This window comes from Python bivittatus, unplaced genomic scaffold (genome assembly GCF_059951505.1).
Source record: "Python bivittatus isolate LINGU-HERP-01145 unplaced genomic scaffold, Pbiv_v1 ctg000400_np1212, whole genome shotgun sequence".
Taxonomy (NCBI): Eukaryota; Metazoa; Chordata; class Lepidosauria; order Squamata; family Pythonidae; genus Python; species Python bivittatus.
Window position 1 is genome coordinate 6345162 of NW_028277073.1, and position 25011 is coordinate 6370172.

General features: G+C 39.3%; 1 protein-coding gene across 2 annotated transcripts in view; it reads right to left on the reverse strand.

Annotated features, from left to right (window-relative positions):
* Positions 1-1342: 1342 nt before the first annotated feature.
* ADAMTS14 (ADAM metallopeptidase with thrombospondin type 1 motif 14) overlaps positions 1343-25011 on the reverse strand; it is an 81570-nt gene continuing 57901 nt past the window's right edge. For both annotated transcript variants that reach the window (XM_025173629.2, XM_025173636.2), the window contains exons 15-22: positions 24301-24384; positions 22218-22381; positions 20944-21109; positions 19104-19236; positions 16055-16262; positions 13780-13909; positions 12680-12790; positions 1343-10136 (exon numbers count right to left, since the gene is read on the reverse strand). In XM_025173629.2, coding sequence (XP_025029397.1) covers positions 9532-10136; positions 12680-12790; positions 13780-13909; positions 16055-16262; positions 19104-19236; positions 20944-21109; positions 22218-22381; positions 24301-24384 — 1601 coding nt within the window. In that variant the 3' untranslated portion in view covers positions 1343-9531. The remainder of the gene's footprint in view (positions 10137-12679; positions 12791-13779; positions 13910-16054; positions 16263-19103; positions 19237-20943; positions 21110-22217; positions 22382-24300; positions 24385-25011) is intronic.

Below are 25011 nucleotides of genomic sequence, written 5' to 3' on the forward strand. Positions count from 1 at the left end.
TCATTTTCTATTACTTTGTCTGTTTTGTGGTCCCACCAGTTCTTGCTTGCAGGCAAATGGTATTTCTTGCAGATATTCCAATGCACCATTTGTCATGCCATTGTTTGTAGTCAGTCTGTGCAATCTTCTTGTAGCAGCTAACTAGGTGGTCTACTGTTTCTTCAACTTCTTTACAGAGGCAGCATTTGCTACCTGTTCCTGTCTTCTCAATTCTGGCTTTATATGCATTTGTTCTTAAGGCTAGTCTTGCACAGCCAGAATTACCCCATCTTTCTTCAACTTTGCTGCTCTTAGCCATTGCCAGGCCTTCTTGTTATCTGCTTGCTTGCCAGTTTGTGTGTGTGTGCGCGCGCGTGTGTGTATACTGGCCATGTAATACTTTGCCTTGCTATGCTTCTTTTCTATTCTTCATTTGTTCTTTCTTGTAGATCTCAATAAGCCTTCATGGTATACTAGCTTCAGTGGAACTTCGCTGTCCTTCAGATATTCTTCTAATGCCCTTTTTTCTTCTTCAACTGTCTGGTGTACTTGTAATATTCCACACTCACCTATGCTCCTTGGTAAGTTGAGTCTGTCAACATTGCTGTGTGGATGAAGGGCATAATTCGTTGTCATTATTTTTCTGATCTTCCTATCCAGGGCTTCTAGTTCTGCTTGAGTCCAGTCCACTATTCCAGCTGTGTATCTAATGACTGGAATTGCCCAGGTGTTAATTGCCTTCATGGTATTTCCCTGAGTTTGGACTTTAAGACCTTCTTCACTCTCATGATGTATTCACTACTAACCTTCTTCTTGACTTCAATGTGCTTGATGTTGTCAGAATGGAGGATGGTCAGGTTGTCGTTATTTTAAATAATAATCAACTGGTTGGAACTGCAGTGCTGAAGGATGCTTAATGCTTTCCTTCCAGCTTCTCACAATCATTATACAGTATTTTTTAAGATCATTGGTTTGTTGTGTGAGCGATGGTTTGGTCTTAATATGATGGATGAACCAAGTCAGAATCCTCCTACCTGCCAAGATTCCTAGACCTTATCTTGCAAAGGGCTTTATGCTCCTCTCACATCTAAGTTTGATCAACTGCCTTTCCTTCTAATATATGTAGAATAAATGTTCTTTCCCCAAGATAAAAAGAAATCTGAATTCTTTGTTCACTGCAGTAGAATGTGCAGCCTGATTTTGTCATATTTGTCTGGAATCAAAGCTCACTGAGTTCAATGAGACTTATGTCCATGTAATCATGGAGGCTATGGAGAACATGACACAAGGAACATATTATGATTTAGGAAAGACTTTACCTAGCCATAAATTTCAGATTTGTTTTTTTCTCTCCATAGATCAATATAGCAAAATAAAAGTTCAACAGTTCTTAGATCTGGAGGAGTGTTTGGGCTGTATTTGGCTTCTTCCAATTAAAGGACATCAACCATCATGGAATGCCAAATTTTGTGAAGATAATTTGTTTCCACATAGAATACTTTTCCTGTCAGTTTCATTTTCACAATTTGGATACGGTTTGTCTTTTGGTCTTTGTATGCATGTCAGTATGTGCTCATGCTCGCATATATACACAAATATAGTCCCAATGGGAAATCAAGCAAAACAACATACAAGCCAAATTTAAAACTATTTTGTTATTTGATGCTCCTTTTATGTTTTTTTTTTACATCAATGTTCTAATCTCAGCATGCTAATTTTTAACTGTGATGAAGAAATGCTGAAAAGAGCACGTTCCCACAGAAAGTATAAAATCCTTGGGGAGTGCCATGTTGGCTTATATGGTTCTATGGAATGTTCTATGTACACCCAATGACACCATAAATGGGTAAACAGATAAATATAATCCTCTGCATTAGCAGAAATTGCAATGGGTAGCCATTTTGTAAGACATTATTTAAAATATAGGTCATTAAAATGAATTATTCCATATTCAAAGGAAAAGGGAAACTTCTCATAGATAATTATACCCATGCACAAATAACAAAGAGTCTTGGAAAAGAAATAAAGGTCAATCAATATTTTAGGGGAGCCTATATTATAAAAATGAACAATTCACCAAATCATTGCAGTCTTCCAGCTGTATTATTTATGTATTTATTTGCTAGATTTTCTACCTGATAAATACATTTACTTAAAAGGAAGACAGTAAGGCCAAAAACAGGTTTTAGTCATTGTTTCCTTCCTTAGAAAGGGGAGGGGGTAGAAATAATAATAGTAACACAATTTATATAAATTGACTTTTTGGTACAAAACAAATGATTTTAAAAACCACAATTTATTAGCAAATACAGTATTGTCAAATCAATCACTGGTTAAATAATCCACTGTTCCAGAGGATTCTTTAACCCTGGAAAAGTAGATTTTGAGTAAGTGTGGAAGGCTTTAGGTGTATATAGGGACAAGACAGGTGTCCACATATGATGAAGACTGTTCTTGGTAAAAAGCTTGTAGTTTCTGACTTTTCTTGAACATAATTTGGTAATTATGACTTCTAAGCTCGAGAGCAGGAAGGCAGCCTTTTCTCATCAATAATTCATACATTGGCCAATTGTACTTTTTTTGAAGCCCAAAGATTGGAGAAATGTGACTGGCCAAGATGATCCAGATGACTATCTGGACAGCTAGAAGAAGTCTAAGAAATCACATCAGACACCTGTGCTGATCCTAGCAAATACACCAGTTTCTCTCCTTCCCTGTAGTATTTCCTCTCTAGCAAGATGCACCAAGGAACTGCTTACCTGTCCAGTTTAGGAGAGCTTTCAGATTTCTGCATTAGCTGTTCAGCAACTATTTCCATACTGGTTTGATGGTCTTACTTTTAGTTCTTCGTGAAGGCCAGATTTTAAAATCTGATGAGATTTTTAATTTTTTTATGCCATTTTTGCAAACACCTCAGTAAAGCCCTATTCTCAGCATACAGCTTAAACGTCTATACAGTGGTACCTCGGGATACGAACACCTCTACTAACGAACTTTTCGGATTACGACCAGCTCCGGCCGCAAAAATTTACCTCGATGTGCGAACTCCGCCTCGGGGTATGGTCATTTTTCCACCCTGACACATGGTCCGCGGCCATTTTTCTGCCCCTGACACGTGGTCTGCGGCCGTTCTCCTGCCACGCGGCGCCGCGCCCGGCTGCTCTTGCATGGCGCCCGGCCGCTCTTGCGCAGCGCCCGGCCATTCTCCCGCCGCACCGCGCCCGGCCGTTCTCGTGCCGCGCCCAGCTGTTCTCCCGCCCCTGACGCGTGGTCCGCGGACACCAGAACGGATTAACGGTAATTACATTGAACTTTATGGAAAAATTTGCTTCGGGGTGCAACCAAATTCGGAGGGCGGAACGGATTAACCGGATTTACATTGAACCCTATGGGGAAATTTGCGTCGGGTTACGACCAACTCAGGATACGCCCAGAGTCACGGAACGCATTAAGTTCGTATCCCGAGGTACCACTGTATTTTAAACAAAACAACTCAAAACATTCAACTACAGAAGAGCAGCTTACTGGAAGAGCCCATATTTTACACACATTTCGCATTTTCAGTTAAAACATTTCAGGTGAAAAAGACCCTATTATTGAGACCCTGGAGATCTACTCCTTGGGGAATCATAGAGTAATAGTTAATTTTGTAATTGTACTTATATTTGCTGCAAAAGAAATTGGAAGTTTCTTTTTTTTTCTTTTTGTTCTCTCTTTCTGAAAGTTTTTTTCTTTCTTCTCTCTTCTCTTTTTCTTTCTTTGCTTCTTTTACTCTTTATCAGTCTGTGTTCGTTTTTATGTTCTTTGTAAAACTTTTAATAAAATTTATATTAAAAAAAACAGAGGGCTACTCCTTGGGACACAATTAGGCTTGAAGTTTTGGTAAAGTACAAAAATACTTCTTCCATTTTCATCCAAATTCAGAGGCATTAACATGGGTGCTAACATCAACATTTTAAATCATGAAACATAAAATCTGAGCCCATGCCGTCTGCATTTATATGCTTATAATAATGGTGCAGGATTCCAACTCCTTTTAAAATCATTGAAGTGAATTCATTATTTCTCTATGGAAATCACCCCAACAAGACATGACAGCCATTAGCTTGGTCGCTTTTCAATTCTGGAAGAATAACTCTTCCAGCAGCTATGAGTCATAGTGCTTCTATTGAAATGTCATGTTCAAAGGTGAGTGCCACCTAATAGGGAAGGGAGCTATTGTGTTCATGCCTGGCTCTCCACCATGGGAAGTAGGATATTGGAGTAAATTTTTTTACCATCAATCTAAAATCTCATAGGTAATATTAGAAAGGAAGTGCTCCTTCTTTCTGTACCCTTCTCTCACCTGACTTTCCAAGGCTACTGACTATTACTTCCCATTGACCAGCTGAGTGTGGGTGGAGGAATCTTCATTTAGAATAAAGAATCTCTGCTTATTTTGAGCTTTTGGTAGTGGTGATGTTGGCCCACCTTAACTAATACTTGAGGACATTCCTTGAGGTCTATCCAAGCATCACCAATACTTCACAGCATATAACAGATATAGGTCCAAGGCTATGCAGTCACCCCTTGGCAGTTTAGCTATAGGCAGATCCTCCCATGCCACCTAAATCAAATATAAATGAGCCCTAAATCAATGACCATTCAGTCACACTGAATTACTCATAGGATGTATTTCTCCTTTTTAAAAAAGAAAACATCAATCCTTTATGAATAGCCTGTTTTCTTTTACAGGGTTAACATCTCTCTTCCCACCCACCCCCCAAATGAAAAACAATAAAGTTAATAAATACTTTTAAAAGCTCTAAATCTCATATTTACAAAACTCTTGTACATGGAAATATTAATCAAGTTTACAACTCTTCAAGGATTGGATTTGTCTGATAGCATTCCCCTGAATGGAATTGGAAATGTTTTCCCCAAATTCCAGCTTCTCTTACATATACATTGCTGTAGCGAGCAAACACCGAGGACAATTCAGAGGCAGAGACTCTATCTTTAATGGAGCATTTCAACTGGACTCTTTTGCATATTTTTATGTCAATGGAGACTTTCTCTCCCTGGCAACTATGATATAAATGGCCAACTGTCTTTTATGTAAAGAAAAGAGGTTGCCGGGGAGGGTGGAGGCAGATAAGCATTGCATGGAAATTTTCTTCATATTATAGCAATGCAATTCACCTAACATTTTCTTTGCCCAGCTATCTCTGAGTGTTGATGGTAACACGGTGGCACCAGGACATTTCACTTTGATTTTGCAGCACATTTCTCAATGCTTAGTACTGTTTTGAGAACAAGGTCTCTGAATAATCTCCAGAGGGTTAAAAATAAATAAATAAAAAGTGGGGGGTGGGAAAGCACCAAAGAACACTGTTAGGAAAAAAAATGGCTGAGACGATGACAGAATGAGGGAATCATAGCCTGGCCTTACATTAACAATTCTTTGTACAGTATGGATGCAAGACTCTGCATGTGTGACCCACTGAAGTAAGAGATCTATTTTTTGCATTGGTACAGGTAACACCCTAATTCTTAATGGAACAAATACAGATAGATTCCCACTTAAGAGGGAGAAGGAACATCCCCACACACAAATCTACCTCCATGTTGCAAAAGTTGCTGAAGTATGAAAAGGGTTACTTTGTCCCTCTCACAGGCTGGTCTTGAAAATAACATTCTTGTAAGTCTGAAAGTTGACAGTTTGAATTCACAAATGCCAAGCTAAAACAATTTTGTGTTTTCCACCTCTCCTTCTAATTCAGAGGTTTTTACCACTGCAGCATCCTGGAAAGACTCACCTTGCTTGAAATGGTTATTAAGATGTCTGCAAGGAGTGACATCAAAACTGCCACCACATTCCTGACAAGTGTTGCTTTTCAGACAAGGACAGTCCTTAAAGGGCAAATGGAGAGTCAATTATGATAACACCTTTGTTGATAAAAATGCATTCCTTACAAAATAAAACTATGATATTTGGTAGGATACAGAATGCCTGACAGTTCTGCCCTTCCTTAAAAAAAAATCGGTATAATGATATTCTTGAACAAAATGGCATGCAATTATTGCTTGTCAGTTACTTTCCCAATTTCTAATTTGTGGCCCTAAATCCAGCAGCCATCGATTAACAGGATACAGATGCAAAAGGCTCCAGATTCAATCTTCAGATAGGCTTGCAGAAGACCTACTGTCAAATCCTGGAGATGATGTGATGCAATATAAGCCAATTTCCAGTATTCTTATTGAGCAACTGACCAGTCCCAAGCCATTGAGAATGGAAAGAGAACTGTGGGGCCATTGATCAAACCAAATGCACTCTCGTTTTTACAGTGCTCACTGACGCTCACACTGCACTGCCTAGCCCTGTATACAGAACCTGCGTTTATAAATCTACATGGATGGCTACTATGCATTTAGCCCCAAAGGCACTTTTTCTTCTTAGATCCTAAAAAGAGTTATTTCTAGAATGTGGGAGAGTAAACATGCATATGGCTTCAGTGAAACATAGTACGCCACATTCTTTGGGGACCTGTTTTGGAGAGATTCAAGTCCAGAACAGAAGGCCTGCAAAGATCTAGGTAGTCTCTTTTGAAGCTGGTGATTCTGCTGTAAATGGTGAACAAAACAGGTGGAAATTGCTAGGAAAAAAGAAAAACCATAGCTATTGCAGGCAGCTTCCTCTATAGATTCACAATTTATTGATTAAATTTGAATTGCATTCATTGTACCAGTCCCACTTACTTCAGTGGCATTAGCACCCATAGTACAAACTCAGTTTGGCCTGAACTGAATCCAGAAAGCAAGATTTACTGGCACATTTTAAAATGGTCTTAAAAATTTGGATAAGTATTTATATTATAATAAAGGAACTTGATTAGGCCTAGGATGAAAGCTCTTATCACAGCATTCCTGATTCAAGAGGGGTGGGATAAGAATAAGGATCTCTTACTAACAGTGACCTAACTGTTCTCATCTTGACTTTTCTGCTTGCTGTTGACTAAGCTGTTCTGATGAAAAGAAGGATTAGATAAGGCCTGGGGAGAGGAGGAGGAGGAGGAGGAGGCGGCGGCGGCGGCAGTGGCATGAAGCTAAGATTGCAGCATGTGGCAAGTCTACAACAGAGCTGGAAGACAGAATTTTCAAAGGACGTCAGGGATAACAGGGGCCAAAGGAAGAATGGGGGTGGGGGGGGTAAGGCAAATAGAGAGGAAAGAAAGGTGAGAAAAGGAGATTGAACACAGAGGACAGCTGCACATGAGATTAAGGGAAGCCAATGTTCACATATTGAATGAAATACTAGCCACCCAAATCTATGTCTGCTGGCCTTGAGAATATATGAATGCTTCTGACCTCTGCTATCAAGGGATTTCCTGTATCATTTAAACCAAATAAAATTATGCCAATCTTCTCTCTACTTCCTTTCCCACAATTCTGCATAATCAGTATCAGTTTCTCACAACAGCAGACTTTCAAAACAGCCTCTAAAGTGAGAAGTGTAATTTTTATCCTTCCTAAAGTTTCAGTGAAGACAAATGATAAGTTTCCCATTCTGAATGCAAATGATTATAGACTTTCCAGAGTTCTGTTACGTATTTTTTGCAAAAAGAGAAACGTGGAATCCTTCCCACCATCTTATGCTGCAGTCGTCTAAATTGGAAGTCTTTTCAAAGCAATATCCAAATCATCTCACAAAGATGTAGGAATTGAGGAGTTAATTGTAGTTATTGGACCCTACACAAACATTGTCCTGATCCCTGAGATTTATGCTCGTGCCATTTTAAAAGGGATGAGAAAGGACAGGTAATGGAGGACCATCAGCTTGCATTCATGATGCAAATATATTTGAAGGAAAATGTAAGGAGCTTGCTGTAAAATCTAAAACAACCACATCCCCTGAAAATCAAGAGTCTTAAGGGCATATAAGGGATGGACTGGGGTATTAAGACAGGCATGATTTAGCGAAAGGGCTTTACGATTAAAATACACTAGACAGGTTGAAAGCTTCCTCATATATCATTCCCCATAGACAATAATCTTACAGCACATGGCTCTTATGTTCTTCAACATAATGAAGTCATGTTCAAAGCTACCAGTAAGTTCCTGGTTATATGTCACCCTGAGCAGTTTTTAAACAGACCTGCAATCAATTATCTAATGTATGTTGAATGTCTTGATGGACATATCATACTAAAAATAGGAAGATTGGAGCTTCTCACTTTCCACCTCCAGCAGAGTCCAAAACAGCACTTTGCCAATGTAAAGTAATACTTTCAAATGAAATGAAATGAAGTATACTTGTGAAAGACAAAAGAAGCCAAATCATTTTAAAATAAAAAAGGACCCTACGTACAACCTTTTTGTTCCTGTAACATTATTTCAGAAGCAAAGACAGTTCGTTGCATGTTATGGTCCTTGCTCCTTTATATGAAACCCAATGCTCGTGGTTCTCTAGCTGAGGGCTGCTTTAGACAAAGTGCTGGAATCAGAAATGTTGTCTGAATTAGACAACAACCACTTCCTGAGCAGGTAAGGGGTGGGACAAGCCAAACACCAGGAGGCAAAGCCAGTAAGTGCTCAGAGATAGCATCCTACAATAGAGTGTTGCCTCTTCTGTGGCTTGGATCTCCAGGCAGGGAGGGCAGTGTCCTGCCTCATTCCTAGTCCCTGATGCTTCTGGCACCCTTAACTATCTCAATCCACCACCCTTTTGCCCTTCTAAATGTGCTACCCAGCATGTCCCACAAAACATTGAGCACAGAGGTGCCCCACCTTAAAAAAAAAAATCAGTTTTCATAAACTGGACCAACTAGATAACATTTCTGGTTAGAACATGTGGACATTTGATCTGATCCAACCAGGCAATCATTATGTTCACACATTCTCCCTGCTTGGTTTCCAATTAAGGCCTGACTCTCCCCAGGACTCCAAATAATCAGCTTGGATTCTATGTTGCTAATTCAGGAGTCTACTTATCCAAATTGTGCATACACATCTTTCCTGTTATTTAAACTACTTTTCTTCATTTCTCCCCTCCATGGGAGGTCTCCCTTACATTGCCTAAAACAGCCAGTTCATGTTCCACTCAGGCTAAAGCTGTGTAATAAATAGCCCATTTTAGAAACTCAGATGACAGGAATAGCAGCAGAAATGGGCAGAAACCAAGGAGGAAGAAAACAAGACCCCTGGGTTGCTTTTGTTCTCTTGTTACTTAAAAAAAATCTCTTATTAGCACCTTTAAAGAAAAGACCTGCTTACTGAAGATAATGCTCTGAAATAACTTATAGGCGCTGGGTATTCAATTACTCTTGGTTTCTCATTTGTAACAAAATGGCACTGTAACTATACCTATTTGCTTCTTGCTTTGCTTTTTAAGCCTTTAGAAAAGTGCTACAAAACAGCAAAATTGTTGTTGCTTTTATAAATGAATGGGCTATTACTCTGAATTGGTATTCCTTCAGCTTTAGGAAGGAACCAAGAAACGTCTTGTCTGTGCCCCACAGAATCTGTGGAGAGAGAAAAAGAGAGAGATGAAGTTCTAGCAAAGGGAAGCCATGCTCATGTCAATGTCAGGGAGGAGGTCCTAAGAATGGCAGCTGGCTGTTCCGACACCCCATTGTCCCTTTCCTGTTCTGCTACACCTGAAGAGACATGAGAGGATTTGCTTTCTCTCTGTGATGCAGCTAAAATTTTGTCCAACACCACAGGGAACTGCTGGAATGTTGAATTAATCTGGAGATCCTCAGGAATCCACCCAGCATTCACCCGGCGAAGAGAAGACAGGAGACCTGATCTTCTAGCTCTTGTGGTGCTGTTGGCAGGACAGTGCCAAGGAGTAGTCACCCGGCAGGTGCTGTGGGCTGTTAAACTGGCAAGTGTGGTGAGCAAGGGATGGACCGTCTCCTTTGAAGTGGTGGCCTTCATCCTTTGCAGATGACTCACAACAGTGGGGTAGGAAAGCAGTGGTGGCAAAGGGCTGGGAAGGACAGCCCCCTCCTGAACTTCAGTCTCAGGGGCTCTGTGATCAATGCTAGGAGGCCGAGTGGTGGCAACTTTTTTGCTGCAGGATTCACAGCACAGTTTGTTGTAGCCCGGAATGGAGCAGTACCGGGCCAGGACTTCCATTTGGCAGAATACGGACTTGTCCCCAAGGCAAGGCTCCTCTGTGACAAGAAAAATTACAAAGAGGTTTCTTGAAGTGAAGATATACTCTTCGCTCAGGCAGGCAAGCTGCTGCCAAATTCCCCAATTTGGAAGGGTTAAAAAACTCATCAAAGTCTAGAATATAACTAATTAACTTTCTGGGTTGTCCAGTCATCGTGCAGAAAACGTATAAACGTTCATGCCACAATGTTATGCGAATGCAATCCCCTGTTATATACAAGGACATCCAAATTAAATTAACCATGTCTACACCATTCTTGCTATAATGAAGTAGTAGAATCTCACACACACACACACACATAAATATATATATATCACAGCACTGCTAGAAGTAGGAGTTAACAAGGAGAAAGAGAGAGAAAAGAAAGAGATGGAAATAGACAAAAGAGGAGGCACAGATTTTCTAGTGCTACATGATGACCTTCAAGTGAAAAATATAGAACAAACTAAACAGGATTATCAGAAATTCAGGATGTCACTGATATTTGCGTCACAATCTATGTTACTTACCTTTTCCGTCAGGAGTCATAAATGAGCACTTAGTGTCCTCCCTTTCCCATCTCCTTTTGCTCTGAAGAAACTGTCAATTCCAACATTCCAACCCTTGTTCCAGTGATATGTAGACTATAGAAGTGGGTATGCACTCTCTGTTTCTCATGATAAGCAATTTTTAAAATTCATGTTTGGAACACGGGCAGCCGATTCAAACTGATGCATGTCCAGAATAAAGGACATGCTATCCTTCACTGTTCACAGAAGGCAAGGTGCCCCAAAACAAGCACTCAGATGGCATTAGATTTATCAGTAGCTCAACAAATTCAGGATGTTACATCAGAGCCCAAGATGAGAAGATGAAGAGAGGAACAGAAAATATGTTGAGGTGGCATCTTTATAGGTTTTGGGGTTGTACCTTTGAATCAGGCTTGACTTCTGGCAACTAAATAAACAAGTCTATGTAGTTTTTCTTGGCAACATTATTTAGAAGTGGCTTGCCATTGTCTCCTTCCTAGGGCCAAGGGAGAGTGACTGGCCAAAATCATCCAGCTGACCTCGTGACTAACACAGAACTAGAACTCACATCTCCTGGTTTCCAGCAGAGCACCTTTAACCACTACATCAACCTGGCTTAAGAAGGCTTAAAAAATATAAACCAGGCAGACAGAAATACCAACTTAGAAATGTGGTTAAACTTTCTGCAAAGAAGCAGCTTAGAATAGGTAGATCTGGGGTATTTGCAGATACCGAAAGAATGCTAGATGGCAATTGATTTCATTAAAAGAAAAAAATATTTGTCAAAGAAGAATTGCAGTCCTACACACACGTATCTTGGAATATGCCTCACTGAACTCATCCACTTTATTTCTGAGTAAATATTTGCCTGGTAAGACTGAACAGATAGGCATACAATCTTGGAAGGCTTTAATCCTATCTTGCTTACCTGGGAGTAAATGCCATTGATCTGAATAAACACATGTAAAGAATTACACTAATGAATCAACATTAATCTCAACTGGGATCATACATTTTTGAGTGGAAGCAGATTAAACATTTTCCACATTATGAAAGTAGTTAACGTGCTTGGTGTACTGTAAAGTAAGGAACACTTTATGGTCTCAAGCAAACCAAGATCATTCTGTTCTTGTAAAGAATTGTTTCATTATTTCTGTTCAGTGGGTTATTCAGATGATGGTTGACAATAACAGCAACATCTTTCTGATTTTATTTTATAAAGATCCATTTTCTGTTATTGCTTTTTCAAAAATTTAATGTGCTTAATTCACTGGTTTCATTTAATGTGCTTAATTCACAGGTTTGCAGACCTGGATAGCTTGCAAACCATGTTATGCTTGGTGGTTTAGCAAGTGATTATTAAATAAGTTTTAGTAGGGATCATCACTTTCAAGAATAATATATTTATTTACTTACACAATGGGATTGAGAGCATTTACTCCCACCCCACACCCAGCCCCAGTATTCCAGGGAAGGCTTGAAATAATATATCTCCAAGATGGCAGTTTCCCATATTGTAATGGTATGTGGGAAAGACCTTGGGAGACAGGGCAAAGAAATGTTGCCTAGGGAGCAGTCAAAGAGATAACATAGCCTGCAGCTACAAGGTGAGAGGAGCAAGAGGCCCAGAAGGGACCTTCCCTAGGTTCTCAAGCTGTAAAGGTGAAGGCGGGAGAATTGTACTTTCAGACATGCAAGATTCTGTTAATACAGCTTTACAATAAAGTAGAATTAATTTATCTGGTTGTGTTTCCTGTCTGGTCTACCTGGTAAGGCTGACACATATTCAGTTTGGAGATCAAACACATGACAAGCAACCCAAAATGTATTTCAGGCATAGATTCTCCTTGTTCTGAGTAAAAACTTCCTCTGTCTTATTTTCCATATACTAAGTACAGGAAATGATGGTAAACTTGTCACAGCCCTGAGAGCAATTCCAATATTTTCTGAACGGAATCTTCCTAAGCCAGGGAGAATAGAAGAGTTGAGAGAGAAGCAGAGGCTGATTCAGAATGTGAAACCCGGCACTTACTTGACGATACCTTGCTGACAGGATTTTTGACGCTCTCCTGTGAAACCCACTGGACCTGAGGAGTCACGTGATTGCTCGTGTTTGCATTCGCTGTGACATTGGGTGGGTTTCCTGAAAGAAAAGAAGTAGAGGAACATATCTGGATCTCAGTTTGAAGGCAGATGGGTCACTAGACCTTTCCCTAGAATAATCTTCCGCTTTTGGGGTCATAGTTGAAGCCTTCTGAAAAAAATCCAAAACAAGCATTCTTTCTTCCTTTAAAAATAAACAGACTTATTGTAGCCTAAGCTTCCTTGAAAACAACGTTCTTGAAGGCAGCTCCAAGGAAAACACATATGCAGGACAGAGGCATCTGCAGGATTTACCACTTTCATTAAAATAATGAAAGCACTGCGCCCTCGATACAAGCTCCTACCCCCTTCATATGCATATGCAATGCACAATTAACATGTAAAAGGGGTGTAGCTTACTCACTAGGGTGCCACTCTGCTTTCACAATCTCACACACACACACACGCTAACACAGATGCTGCTGATTCAGGACAGGTAGATGCCAAAAAAGTGTTTTCTTTCTTTGTAACTCTCATAAGTAGAGTGGGCGTAGAAGCTCCTGCTTCTGCCCCACGTGGCTGAGAACAGATTCCATCCTTCTTCTCACTTCCTGACAGGCTGAGTAGTTTCTGCATCCTTGAAGCTTCCAGGGCTGTTTCCTGTCCTTTTCCAATTCCTTTCTCTAAGCAGAGATTGCACCTCAGCCCCAGGTCCACATGTTGTCCCTGAAAGCCTTGAATATGGGCTCCCAGAGCTTCTCTAAAACTTGCCCCTAAATTGTAATTTTAGTCATACAGATGAAAGACATGGGTTTTGAATCTTGACCAGATGCTTTGGGATTCTAATTTACAGTATCAAATAAACTGCAAAAAAGCAACAGAGAAATCTAAACGTATATTGTTATGTCTATGCAAGAATAGAGCCATTCATATCTATATTGATCAGCATTCCTATATTCTGGTTTATTTCTAACAATGGAGCTATTTTATTTCATCACATGTGTACATACACTTTTATTCAGTTCCTTGCACAATTCCAGCTTCTCTCACCTGGGCATGCGTCCAGTTGGCAAACTTGGAAAGCCTCTGGCTTCTCATTGTCACACTGACCAGTACCATTGTCACTGGACTTGCAGACCACTTGGCGTTGTTGAACGCCTTCTCCACAGCTGACTGAGCACTGCCATAGGAGAAGAAGAAAAACAGATCTATCAAGGAAGTGGAAAGAAGGAAAGTTGTAGCTATTAAAATAGTCTTCCTGTGATACAAAAATTAAACAAATAAGGCAGATCCACCTAGGAAGTTCCATGAATGTGCATGTTATTAGAACAGGGTGTGCAAAAGATTGATGTGCAGATGGTTTCTCTAGCTCAGTGTTTTTCAAACTTGGCAACTTTAAGATGTGTGGACTTCAGTTCCCAGAATTCTCCAGCTACCATACTGGGAGTTGCAATCCACACATCTTAAAATTGCCAAGTTTGAAAAACACTGCTCTAGCTGGATCCTTCCTTCCTTCCTTCCTTCCCTCCCTCCCTCCCTCCCTCCCTCCTTCCTGAATTTATATAGCCACCCATCTTACTTGTATGTGACTCTGGGCTGCATATACAATTAAAACACAAGTACCCAAGTCATTTAAAAATAAAAACAAAATACAAACAAAACCAAAACATAACAAAAATTAAAACATAAAATTTGATAATATGATACTAAAATAATTGAACAATTCAAATGTTACATTTCTAGGATCAATGCTCACCAAGGCCTGGACTTTAAAGGAACAGAAATAAAGTAATAATGTTTTAAAATCCAAAGTTTAGTGCCGAGTAAAGGATTTAGAGAAATATCAGAGCAGCATTAACTTTAGCCATGCAACCAGCTGAAGGAAATAGATGGAGACTGTCATTACATTCTCTTTCTCTTTCCGTATCTGAATCGAACTGCAGATCCAATATATCTGGAGAGGTTGTGGAATACACAGCAGAGAAAGTTCAAATAAAAAATTCTAAGCAAAAAACATCAATAATTGGATCGGACAAATGGCATTCTCCTATGTGCCTTCCAAATAAGTTTGCACTGCGCTCTGACAAGCCACCACTTGATACAATCAGTAAGTAGTAAAAGATGTACAAAATGGTCCAGACTCAAAGTGTTTCAAGTGCGAAACAGCTGTCTCAAGTATTTTGCACTCCAAACAAAACACAGGAGTGGTGTGAATTTGGGGTTGAGGATGAAACAAAACACAGCCCTTCTGAGCAGGACAGTCTGGTGTTCTGTGCTGTTTCAGTTGATGTGTTTCAAAGCTGTCTTGTTTCTTGCAAGTCAAGTGTTATCTTCTGAATTTTCATTTCTGGGCCTTCTAGCAAGAATGACCAGTCACATCCCTGTAAGAACAGATTAACTTCGAAACATTTTTGAAGGACACCCCATTTGTGTTAATAGACTGAATGGAATTCATTTTCTGGCAGAATGTCTTCCGTCTCTGGAAGTGGCAAACAATTAAAAAGGTTGTGTGAGAGATTAGGGTCTTTTTCTTAAAGAGGAAAGAAACAGAGGGAAAGGCGATCCAGACTACGAATCCCTCTTTACATTATTTTCAATCAACCTATCTCCAGGGCAGAAGGAGGGATATACTTCTCACTGAATTCGAGGAAGACAGCACAGGAGGAGGAGGATACTAAACTTGCCATTATGCAAGTTTTTTTTGGGGGGGGGGGAATCAAATTTTGTTCTTCTGCCAATTTTTATGCAAACTGGCTTTTAGGAGCTGCTACCCTATCCATTCTTGTGATTCTGGGGTGAAAAGAAAGGAGCAGGCAGCTTTTCCCCTGTCCCTATTAACAAATTTTATTAAAAGGCATAAACTTTCGTGAGCTGCAGCTCATTTCATCAGATGAAGGCACCTGATGAAGTGATCTGTAGTTCATGAAAGATCATGCCTTTCAATAACATTTGTTAGTCGAAAAAAGGGCTATATAAGTCTCTTGATTTTTGTCACCATAGACCAACATGGCTCTCCTCATACAACCTCTGTTCCTATTGTTTCCTATGCCAAAATACTCAAAAACATTTTGTACTTTGTTTTGGGGAAACAAAGCCACTTCCAAATGTTTCAACAGATTGCTCTGGGTGGGATGTTTTGTTCTGAGGTTGAAACAAAGCCGCTTTACCATTTCATGAATATCTGTAAGAGGGAGAGATACCGAATCTAGTATCTCCATGATCTGCTCCAAAATGAGCAATGATATTTTATTGCTTTATTAGGGCATCAAATGCTACAACCCCAGAAGGGTTGTAGCAATGTAACCACATAGGACTGATGCCTTACCTGGGACCAGGCCCCCGTCCTCCATTGGGCAGGACATGGGGTGCGGCTGCATGGGCGTCGAGAATCTGGTTTCTCTCCTACACAGTACTTTGAATGCACTGTCCGATTTGTGCCATTCTGTAGCTGTTGTAGGCACTGCACCACTCTGATTTGGACCCCCAGCTTGCCACAGGACTTGCTGCAAGCACCCCACTGCTCAACCCCCCATCTGCCAAGAGAACAGCAAAAGTCAGCATTGTAAATAGAAGGAAGTCCACCAGTCTAGTCCTTTCTGACCGATGTCCTCTGGGGTATTATTTCAGATTGCATTTGAGGGATGATATAATCTAGATCAGTGTTTCTCAACCTCAGCAAGTTTAAGATGCGTGGACTTCAACCCCCAGAATTCCCCAGCCAACAATGGAGGAACTCCTTAGCCAGACTTATATTTAACCTCCTTGAACTTAGGAAACAATGATTTGACTTTCCACAATAAATAACTCCTATAACCAGAGAATAAACCTTCATTGAGAGCAAAACAACAAAGCTGATTTGGGCATAACATTAAAAAAAAAAGTTGCAGCTGCATGTGTACTTTCTCTTAATATTCACAACTAGAATTGTCTTCCTCTAGGTATTCAAGATGTGCTAACTTGCAATTTTATCATACAATATCTTACAAGACTATTATACCATGTGAACATGAGGGCAGGGAATTGTCCATCAAAAGTGTATTATTGTACTTTCCTACAATACATATGAAGATGAATTTGTCAGTAGGTTAATTTGTCCTCTATATATTTGATTTCCAGGAAAGATGGTGGACTGAAGATGGCTCCGTGAAAAAGCGGAGCTGACGTTTGCGGACATGAATAAGGAGGCAATTAGGTCATCGCTCCTACAACCCTCTCTGGACAGAGAGGATGCAAGATTGGCCAAGCCGTTTCTCCTTACAGTTGCTCCTCATGAAGAGTCTCCTGAGGGGGAGAATTCAGGGGATAAGGGAATTTGCCACAATTGCTCCAGCCGCAAACACAACCTTTTCAAAGGAGACTAAGTTCACACTTCCTTTGTTAACTACTTTCAGATATTGCCTATTAACTGCTTCAAATAAATTAAGACACCTTCAAAGTGACAAGATTGCAATCACCAGATGAGTGCCTTTGATTCTTAATATAAGAAAATGAAGATCTATTTTTTTAATTTTTAAGAATTTAAAATAAACAGCAAAAAGCTAGAAAAGGTTTTGGCTACAGAAAGTTTTAAAGGGATTAAGGGCTCAGAAAATGTTGGAATATTGGCTTTTGAATATTAAGACTTTGAAATTACTTTTAAAGAATAAATGCATCTTTGTGGGAAAAAAAAGTGTTTTTGATACTGGAGAGATAATAAGACAAACTTATAATGGTGCTCAGAGATATCTTTGAGGAACTGCACAAGGAACTGCGTCAGAATTTTGAATCAATTAATTATGTTAGCTATGTTGTGTCTTCTTGAGAACAATGCCTTCCCAGAAGATGTTACAGAAAAAGATATGCAATAAATTCCATTTGAGAACAACATGAACGAGACTCTGAATAAGAATTTGTCATCAGATATAAAGAGAAAATTGGATGAGGCTTTAAAAATCAAGAAGGAAACAAAAATGACAATCCCAGAGAGCAGTTGGAACAATTTCTTTTTGCCGGACTCACAAAAGAGACTGCTTAAAATATTGAAGAAATTTGTAACAAGGATTAACCACCATCTGAATGGGTTACAGAGAAAGATTGTTCTGTACAAAAAAAAAAAAAAAAAAGGAATACAAGGTTGGTTTATTTGACCAGGGTTAAAATGGGATATGCTGTTATTTTGGGTGGTTCTTTTTGGATTTACTGATACTTTGATTGGAAAAATGTGGTACATTGGATTTGCTTACATTTAATATGGTATTTAAGCTTTTTCCATTGTAGTTACTTTATGTATCCTGGTTTTATAGTTGTTAAACTGGCTCAGTATCTGTCTTTTTGCTTAAAGTAAGAAAGTTTGGAGAATTTGTCTTTTTAAAGGGGAAAATATCTCTGTTATGTTAAATACTAGTCTTTTGTTTATATCAGGATAATGGGATTACTTTATATTTGTGAGACGTGGATTTGTTTATAGTTTATAGTTGAGATATGGAATGTTTATTTGAATGGGATATGTTGCTATCTGGGGTGAGTTTTTTTGGATTTGTTAGCATTTGGAATGGGAAAAATGTTGTGTATTGGAGCTTGGCCTTTTTAAAGGAGAAATGTTTTCTTTTTGTTATGTTAAACTTTAGGGGTGTGTGGTTTACACTAGGATATCAGGACCATTTTATGCCTTTTAAATGGGGCTATCCTTGTAGCTAAGAGCTGAGATATGGAATGTTGGGTTTTATATATGTTAACTAATGTTAATATTTTACAGCTCTATTTGGACTTTTTGCTGATAATTGGATAAGGAGGAGATGTTACTTATCTGATTTGCCTATTGTTAAGAGATGGGTTATGGGATGAAGAGTTTCATATTTCTTAATTAAGAGGAGATGAAGAGATTATGAAATTGTTTATACTTTGTCATGATGTGGGTGGGAAGTCACTTTCTTAAGGGGGGGGTCTTTTTACTTTTTTGCTTTCTTGCACTTTTTTCTTTTCCCTTTTTTCGTTGGTATTATCTTTTATTTCGCTTCTAAAACTTTTAATAACATTATTATAAAAAATATTGTCCTCTTCTTTTTTCTTCCTAGTGTTTTTCCTGCAGGTGCTGGGTCTGCTTTTTTCAGATCAACTGAATGTTATTTATAGAATAAATTAAGAAAACATGGGTTTCTTTCTCTCTCTCATTGGGCGCAGGCATCCAAGGGTTCTTCCAAAGGGCACAGGTCTTCCAAAACAGCCACTATGCAAGTTTATGTAAGTTGAAAGTTAGGCTTTCTATATGCTGTATATGTAGGTAGATAAACAAATGACTGATCTGAAACAACAATAGTGGTTCACGCATGGTAACACACATATCAATACTGTTCTGTCACCTACGTATCAATACAGTTAATGAAAGAAGCACTCACATTGGTTGAGAGCACTCTTGCACATTACACCTTCTGCGGATTGACTTTGCTTTCTTTCCATTGACACAGAAGTTCCGGTGTACCATTCGGTTATCGTTCTTCCTCCGGCATCCATACTTGGTGTACTGTATTCCTGCCAGAGCACAGAAGCAAACCACAATGATGTGGGAACCAGCATGTCTAGGACCAAACCACTTAGACAGCAAGAGAGTCCTCCTTACAGAGGAGTTAACATCCTCCTAAATACATACCTCTGACCACTTGGTTTGAAAGCATTCTGACACAGTGTTCTTTCTAATAATCAATTCTTGACTTGGACAATATTCCCAAATCCCTTGTAAATCTTTGTGAGGAGTATGAAGAATTTCATGATACCAGAGTGACAAAACACAGAAATGTAATCCACATTAGGTGGCAATAACAATAGAAAACATTTGTGAAACCTCCATGCAGCAGATGAATTTGGAATCTCTCCTGAAATCCAGTGAACACAAATCAAGGTGTCGTGTCTTACTCTTTCACAGTTTACCAGATTCACACCCTTGTTTAAGGGTTGGGGAGCCATGTTCTAGCAGGCTGCTTGAGATGACAGATTTTGACCAAGGATATTTTGTTTCTAACCTAATGTATCTATTCAGTGAAATGTTTGGGTATGGGAGTGAAAAATGCCACTCAAATGAGGTCATCCACAATGCCAACAAAAGCCACCAAAATGAATAAAAATGCCATCCAACCCAAATTATGACCACTATCTGAGATTAGTATGGGTGTTGCCAGAGCATATCCCTGGGAATCAAAATTACGTAGCTGCAATATTAGAAAAACAGGCTTGAGTCAAGACTGCTTTGAGTCAAGGAGCTTTTCAAAAACTCCTTTCTTTTTATGCTGGGCATGTTTGCATTCATTCATTCATTCATTCATTCATTCATTCATTCATTCATTCATTTCTCAATGAATGGGTACTATGTTGTGCCAAATGGGTCCTATAAAGAACTACAACCCTGTGTAAAAGCACTCTATCACTTTGCAGATATGGCCAGCTGTTTCCCACTATCCTTATTTGCCAAATTTAAAAAACAACAGTAAAAAAAAATGCTTGCATACGCATATCCATATTTTTAAGATCCCATCTACTGTTCTACCCTGCTGGGGAAATGCCCTTAATGCAGAGGTGAGGAACATGTTGCCCTCCAACTAATTTTATAGGTCCCTTGGCCTAATTTCAAAACTCCTGTGAAAGAGATCAATTTAGGTCTCTGGCAAGAGAAGCCTGTCATTTAAGAGAGAAAGGAGGATGTCAGAAAGGAAAAGGGAGGATCAGAGATACCAGATCTGGGCTGGAAAAATCTAGGTGGCAGTAAGAGCATAAGACAGAAGACTCTATGATTCATATTATATTGGCTGTTAATTATGGCATATTGACTTGCTTTTAATACAGTTCCGAACCAATACAAGATATTTTAATATGCAGCGCTAATCTAATGTTACTTTGAAATGTTTATTCAATCTCATTATGCTTGTATATCTCTTTTTCCTCTTTTTGTATGTCTTGCTTTTTCTTACTGTCCTTTCTGTTTTTGTTTTTTATTGTATTTTTGAATACCCACTAAAAGAAAATAAAAACTTTTTTTTAAAAGAAAGAAAGAAACATAGAGAATTCTTTGCCTCTGTTTAATGGTCACCACTCCATATCCTGTAGCCTTAGTTGTTGTATCATCCAGTGTTTTTTAGAAAGGAGTTCCCATACATACTTAGACATAGACCCATCAAGGGCTGAGCCATTACAGGACATGCTTGCATATGGAAACTAGTTCTAAGCATACAGAGAATACTTAAATACCTCCTCCACAAGCTTTTGAGCACTGAGACCAGCCCTTAAGAGCCCACTGATAGATATCCATTTCTTCGAGAAGGACATTATTGTTTCCAATGACAGGGAGGAGATCTTCATGAATGATGTACCTATACATCAAGCTGCTTTTGGAATTATCATCTTGTGGGATGACCTGGAACCAAAGGAAACAGGATGATAAAGAAAATGCTTCCTCTGTGTTCCTGACTCTGCTTTTTTCCTAACTTTTTGGAGGGCTGTTTTACCAGAATTTACTTAACTGCCAACTGTGCACAAGGATTCTGAACTAATTGCCATGTCCAACAGAGACAGAGAGCCAGTCTGGTGTAGTGGTTAAAGCAACAGGCCAGAAACTGGGAGACCATGAGTTCTAGTCCCACCTTAGGCATGAATCCAACTGAGTGACCTTGGGCCAGTCACTCTCTCTCAGCCCTAGAAAGGAGGCAATGGCAAACTACTTCCGAAAAACCTTGCCATGGAAAATGGCAGGGACTAGTCCAGGCAGTCTCCAGGAGTCAAAAACTGATTCGAAGGCAGACAGACACAAACACACACAAAACACCAACAGAGATGAGTTCCAGAAGTCTATTGCCAAAACACAACTTTTAGAGTGCCCAACTTCTGTCGACTTCAGGGCTGCTTTGTGATTTGTATAGCATGTTGAGAACTGCACTCCCCAATGAGTGTGACACCTTTTAAAATCCAATTTAAATATATTATTTTTTGCTGAGGGGGTGGTAATAACAAAATAAATGGCAGGGGGCTTTATGTCATCAGCAGAGAGGCCATGATATGGAGACTTTCAGTGTTGTAGCTCCCTCCATTGATTAAAATAAAAAAAAAAAATAAAGCCTTTTCTTCTTTAATAGGTGGAACAAGTGGAAGAGGAAAATAGTTCTCAGAGCAGCAAAATGTACACATTACCACCCCCACCTCAGTGTCTCTCAACCTTGGCCACTTTAAGCTGCGTGGACTTTAACTCCCAGAATTCCCCAGCCAGCAAGGCTGGCTAGGGAATTCTGGGAGTTGATGTCCAGGCAGCTTAAAGTGGCCACGGTTGAGAAACACTGCCCTATCTCAAAACCACAAGAGAACCAGATTCCAAACTTTCAGCCCCACAGTCTTTGGGGGGACCTGTGGAGAACCACCAAGAATGATGCTGGTGACTTGGAGACTGCCGTTCTCACATCCCTGGTTTCAAACAAGAGAGCAATACTTTTCTTTTTTTGCATAAGTGTGTCAGAGATACCCTCAGGACTTACCAGAACATTGATAGCTTCATGAAGGGGACCACTAGTCTTCAAACTTTCCTTGCCATTCTCAGTGGCGTATTCCCATTCCAGACCCACCTTTAGGAAGGTTTGGCTCTTGACACTTTTGACGCTGGGATTGATAATGAAGTCACCAGAGGCCTGGTTCTTAACAGCTAGAAAACAAAAAGAAATTATTCGGATGATGGCTCTCAACACCTTCAGAAGGAACAGAGGAAATTGATACAGAAATTGTTCAGTTATTGTTTAGTTATAGAAAGCCCCAACGTCATAAAGGGAGTTGTTTTCCCTTTTAAATGTTATTTTGATTACTGGTTTAGATATGCAGCCATTTCAGTATTTTCTTGTCCCTATAAAACAACAGAATGTGGTATATGCCCTTGTCCCTTACTAACTGTGAGAACTAATGTAATATAGGGAGAATGGGACTCAGTGCAGTGAAAAAGCATGTTTTCTCTTAATTTAATTAGGATTTAATTAGGATTTCCTAGTAGCAGTGGGATTTGCAAGCCACTTAACTCAGCCTCCTTCAAAATGCTATGTGGAGACAATTAACACTGGTTTATATTCCAAGAACACTGTAATCATTTTAGAGATAATGTACATGAAGTACATGTTCTACCGTAGGCCTTTGATTACCAATACGTCATTCAAAACAGTACAAAGATCTTTTCTATTTGCAGTGCTATAGGTGACTACAGTAAATCCATACTTTGAAAAATCTGGGTATAGCAATCATCAGGAAAACGTGCTCATGATTCAAGCAATTGTTGATGAGTGGCAAAATCAACATTGCAAGCAATTTAACAGGTATCTCTATTATGTTTGTATGGTAACCAAGGCAATAACTGCTGTCATTCTAGAACAACTGAGTTGGTTGTTTTTATACCGTCTCTCTTTGTCGTACGCTGCTCAGAGCCAATCTGGAATAGAACAACACAGCTGGGGGTATGCAATGCACATAAAACACACACAGAGCTTCAGTAGCTCCATTGTGGCAATCATCTTTTTTTTTTTTTAACCACACCCTGCAGGTACAGCAATCTTAGCCATAAATGCATAAAATCCCTTTCCAATAACTCTCCTGGCTTGCCTTTCAGAAAGCAGTTTAATTTGATGCCCATTTTAGCAAGACTGCCCTCAAATACCTTGGCTATTATATATCTGGTACCGATTTTATTAATTACATATGTATTATATAGGGTGACATTATTTTTAATGTTCTTAAATGTTATTTAAGATTGGATCCATTCCTTAATGTCTGGGCTGAAAAAGTCCTAAGATTCTATTCTGTTACAGCAGAGTTTCTCAGCCTTAGAATGCTGGCTGGGGAATTCTGGGAGTTGAAGTCCACATATCTTAAAGTTGAGGCTGAGAAACTCTGTATTATGGTATGACCAAGAAATGAATATTCAGTACTACCTATGGTGACAAAGGCTGGTGTCATTAGTTGGCTGACTTAGGGATGGGAAACAAGTACCTTCAGCTCTCCATATGAGACCCCCATGGTCTCTACAGCAACCTCTAAGCCATACCATGCAGGCAGGGATGAACATTCTGTGGTTTCAATTTTATTAAAAGTTTTTAAAACAAAAATAAAAACCAATACAAACGAATGTGAAGCAAGGAAGAAAAAAGGAAAAGAAAGAAACCAAGGAGAAAGCTAAAAGTACAAGAAAGAAAGAAAAGATAAAAGAAAAACTGAAAAGAAAGAAAAAAGATACAAAGAACCGGCTTCTGATCTTCTGTATAGCAGTTATAAGAACAATTATAAATTTACCTCTTTCTCTAAAGTTACAACATGACTTCCTTCTTTGTATAATCTATCCTGTCTAACCATCAAAACTATAAATCATAAGTTCATTTTCTTCTTATCCCTGCATAAGAAAAAAAAATGAACTTATGCAGGGATGCAAATTTTGGACCCACTATTTTATTCAGGGGGGAGTGAATTTTAAGGAGTGAAACTGCAACTTAAAGCAACCATGATATCCAACCCCCACCCCACCCCACAAGCCATTGTCCTGTTTTGAGTGACTTTACGTAGAAAACAGACAAGGCAATCTGTTCTTACCAATCGTATGGGATGCAGGTTCCATCTCTTCAATCTGAACATGCCGGGCACCTACTGGAATCTCAAACATTTTCAGAGCACCCACTGAAAATTGCAAAGGAAATAAGCCATGTTTAAAACGGGCAGTGTTATTGTTAGCTATGGGCCCTAAATGTAAAAAATGAAGCTGCTGAGATAGGAACCAGCAGTTTCCAGGCTACAAAGAACTGTTAGGTCACCCTAGATGAGGTACCTTTCAAGGCCATAAAGAAAATGACCAAGTATCCATTGATACAGAAGGTTGGAAGGAAGAAAATTGAATTTAAGGCTTTGATTTCTGCATATTATAGGGGGCAAATCTTCTGTGCTTATACACCTTTATTCCTCAGTCTCATGCTTGAGAGTCTTCTAGTGAGTAAGCCAGTTCCTGAATCAGGGGTTAAGAGTCATGAATATTTGCCTGCCTTTCATTGCCGACATGGGGAATTTGAAAATATGGTAGTACCCTACAGAATTGTCAGGCAGCCCTTAATCTTTCAGAGATTGATGAATGATATTTTCCATGAATTTTTGGGATACATTTTTATTATATTTTTAACAAGGAGATTTTGGCTATGAAGGAGGCTTGTCCGCATCACCGCCATTTCCTAGAAGGCACATAATACCCTAGAGTGGTCTGAACTAACCACAGGAACGTGGAACATTTACAAACTTCTCACAAGCTCACACAAG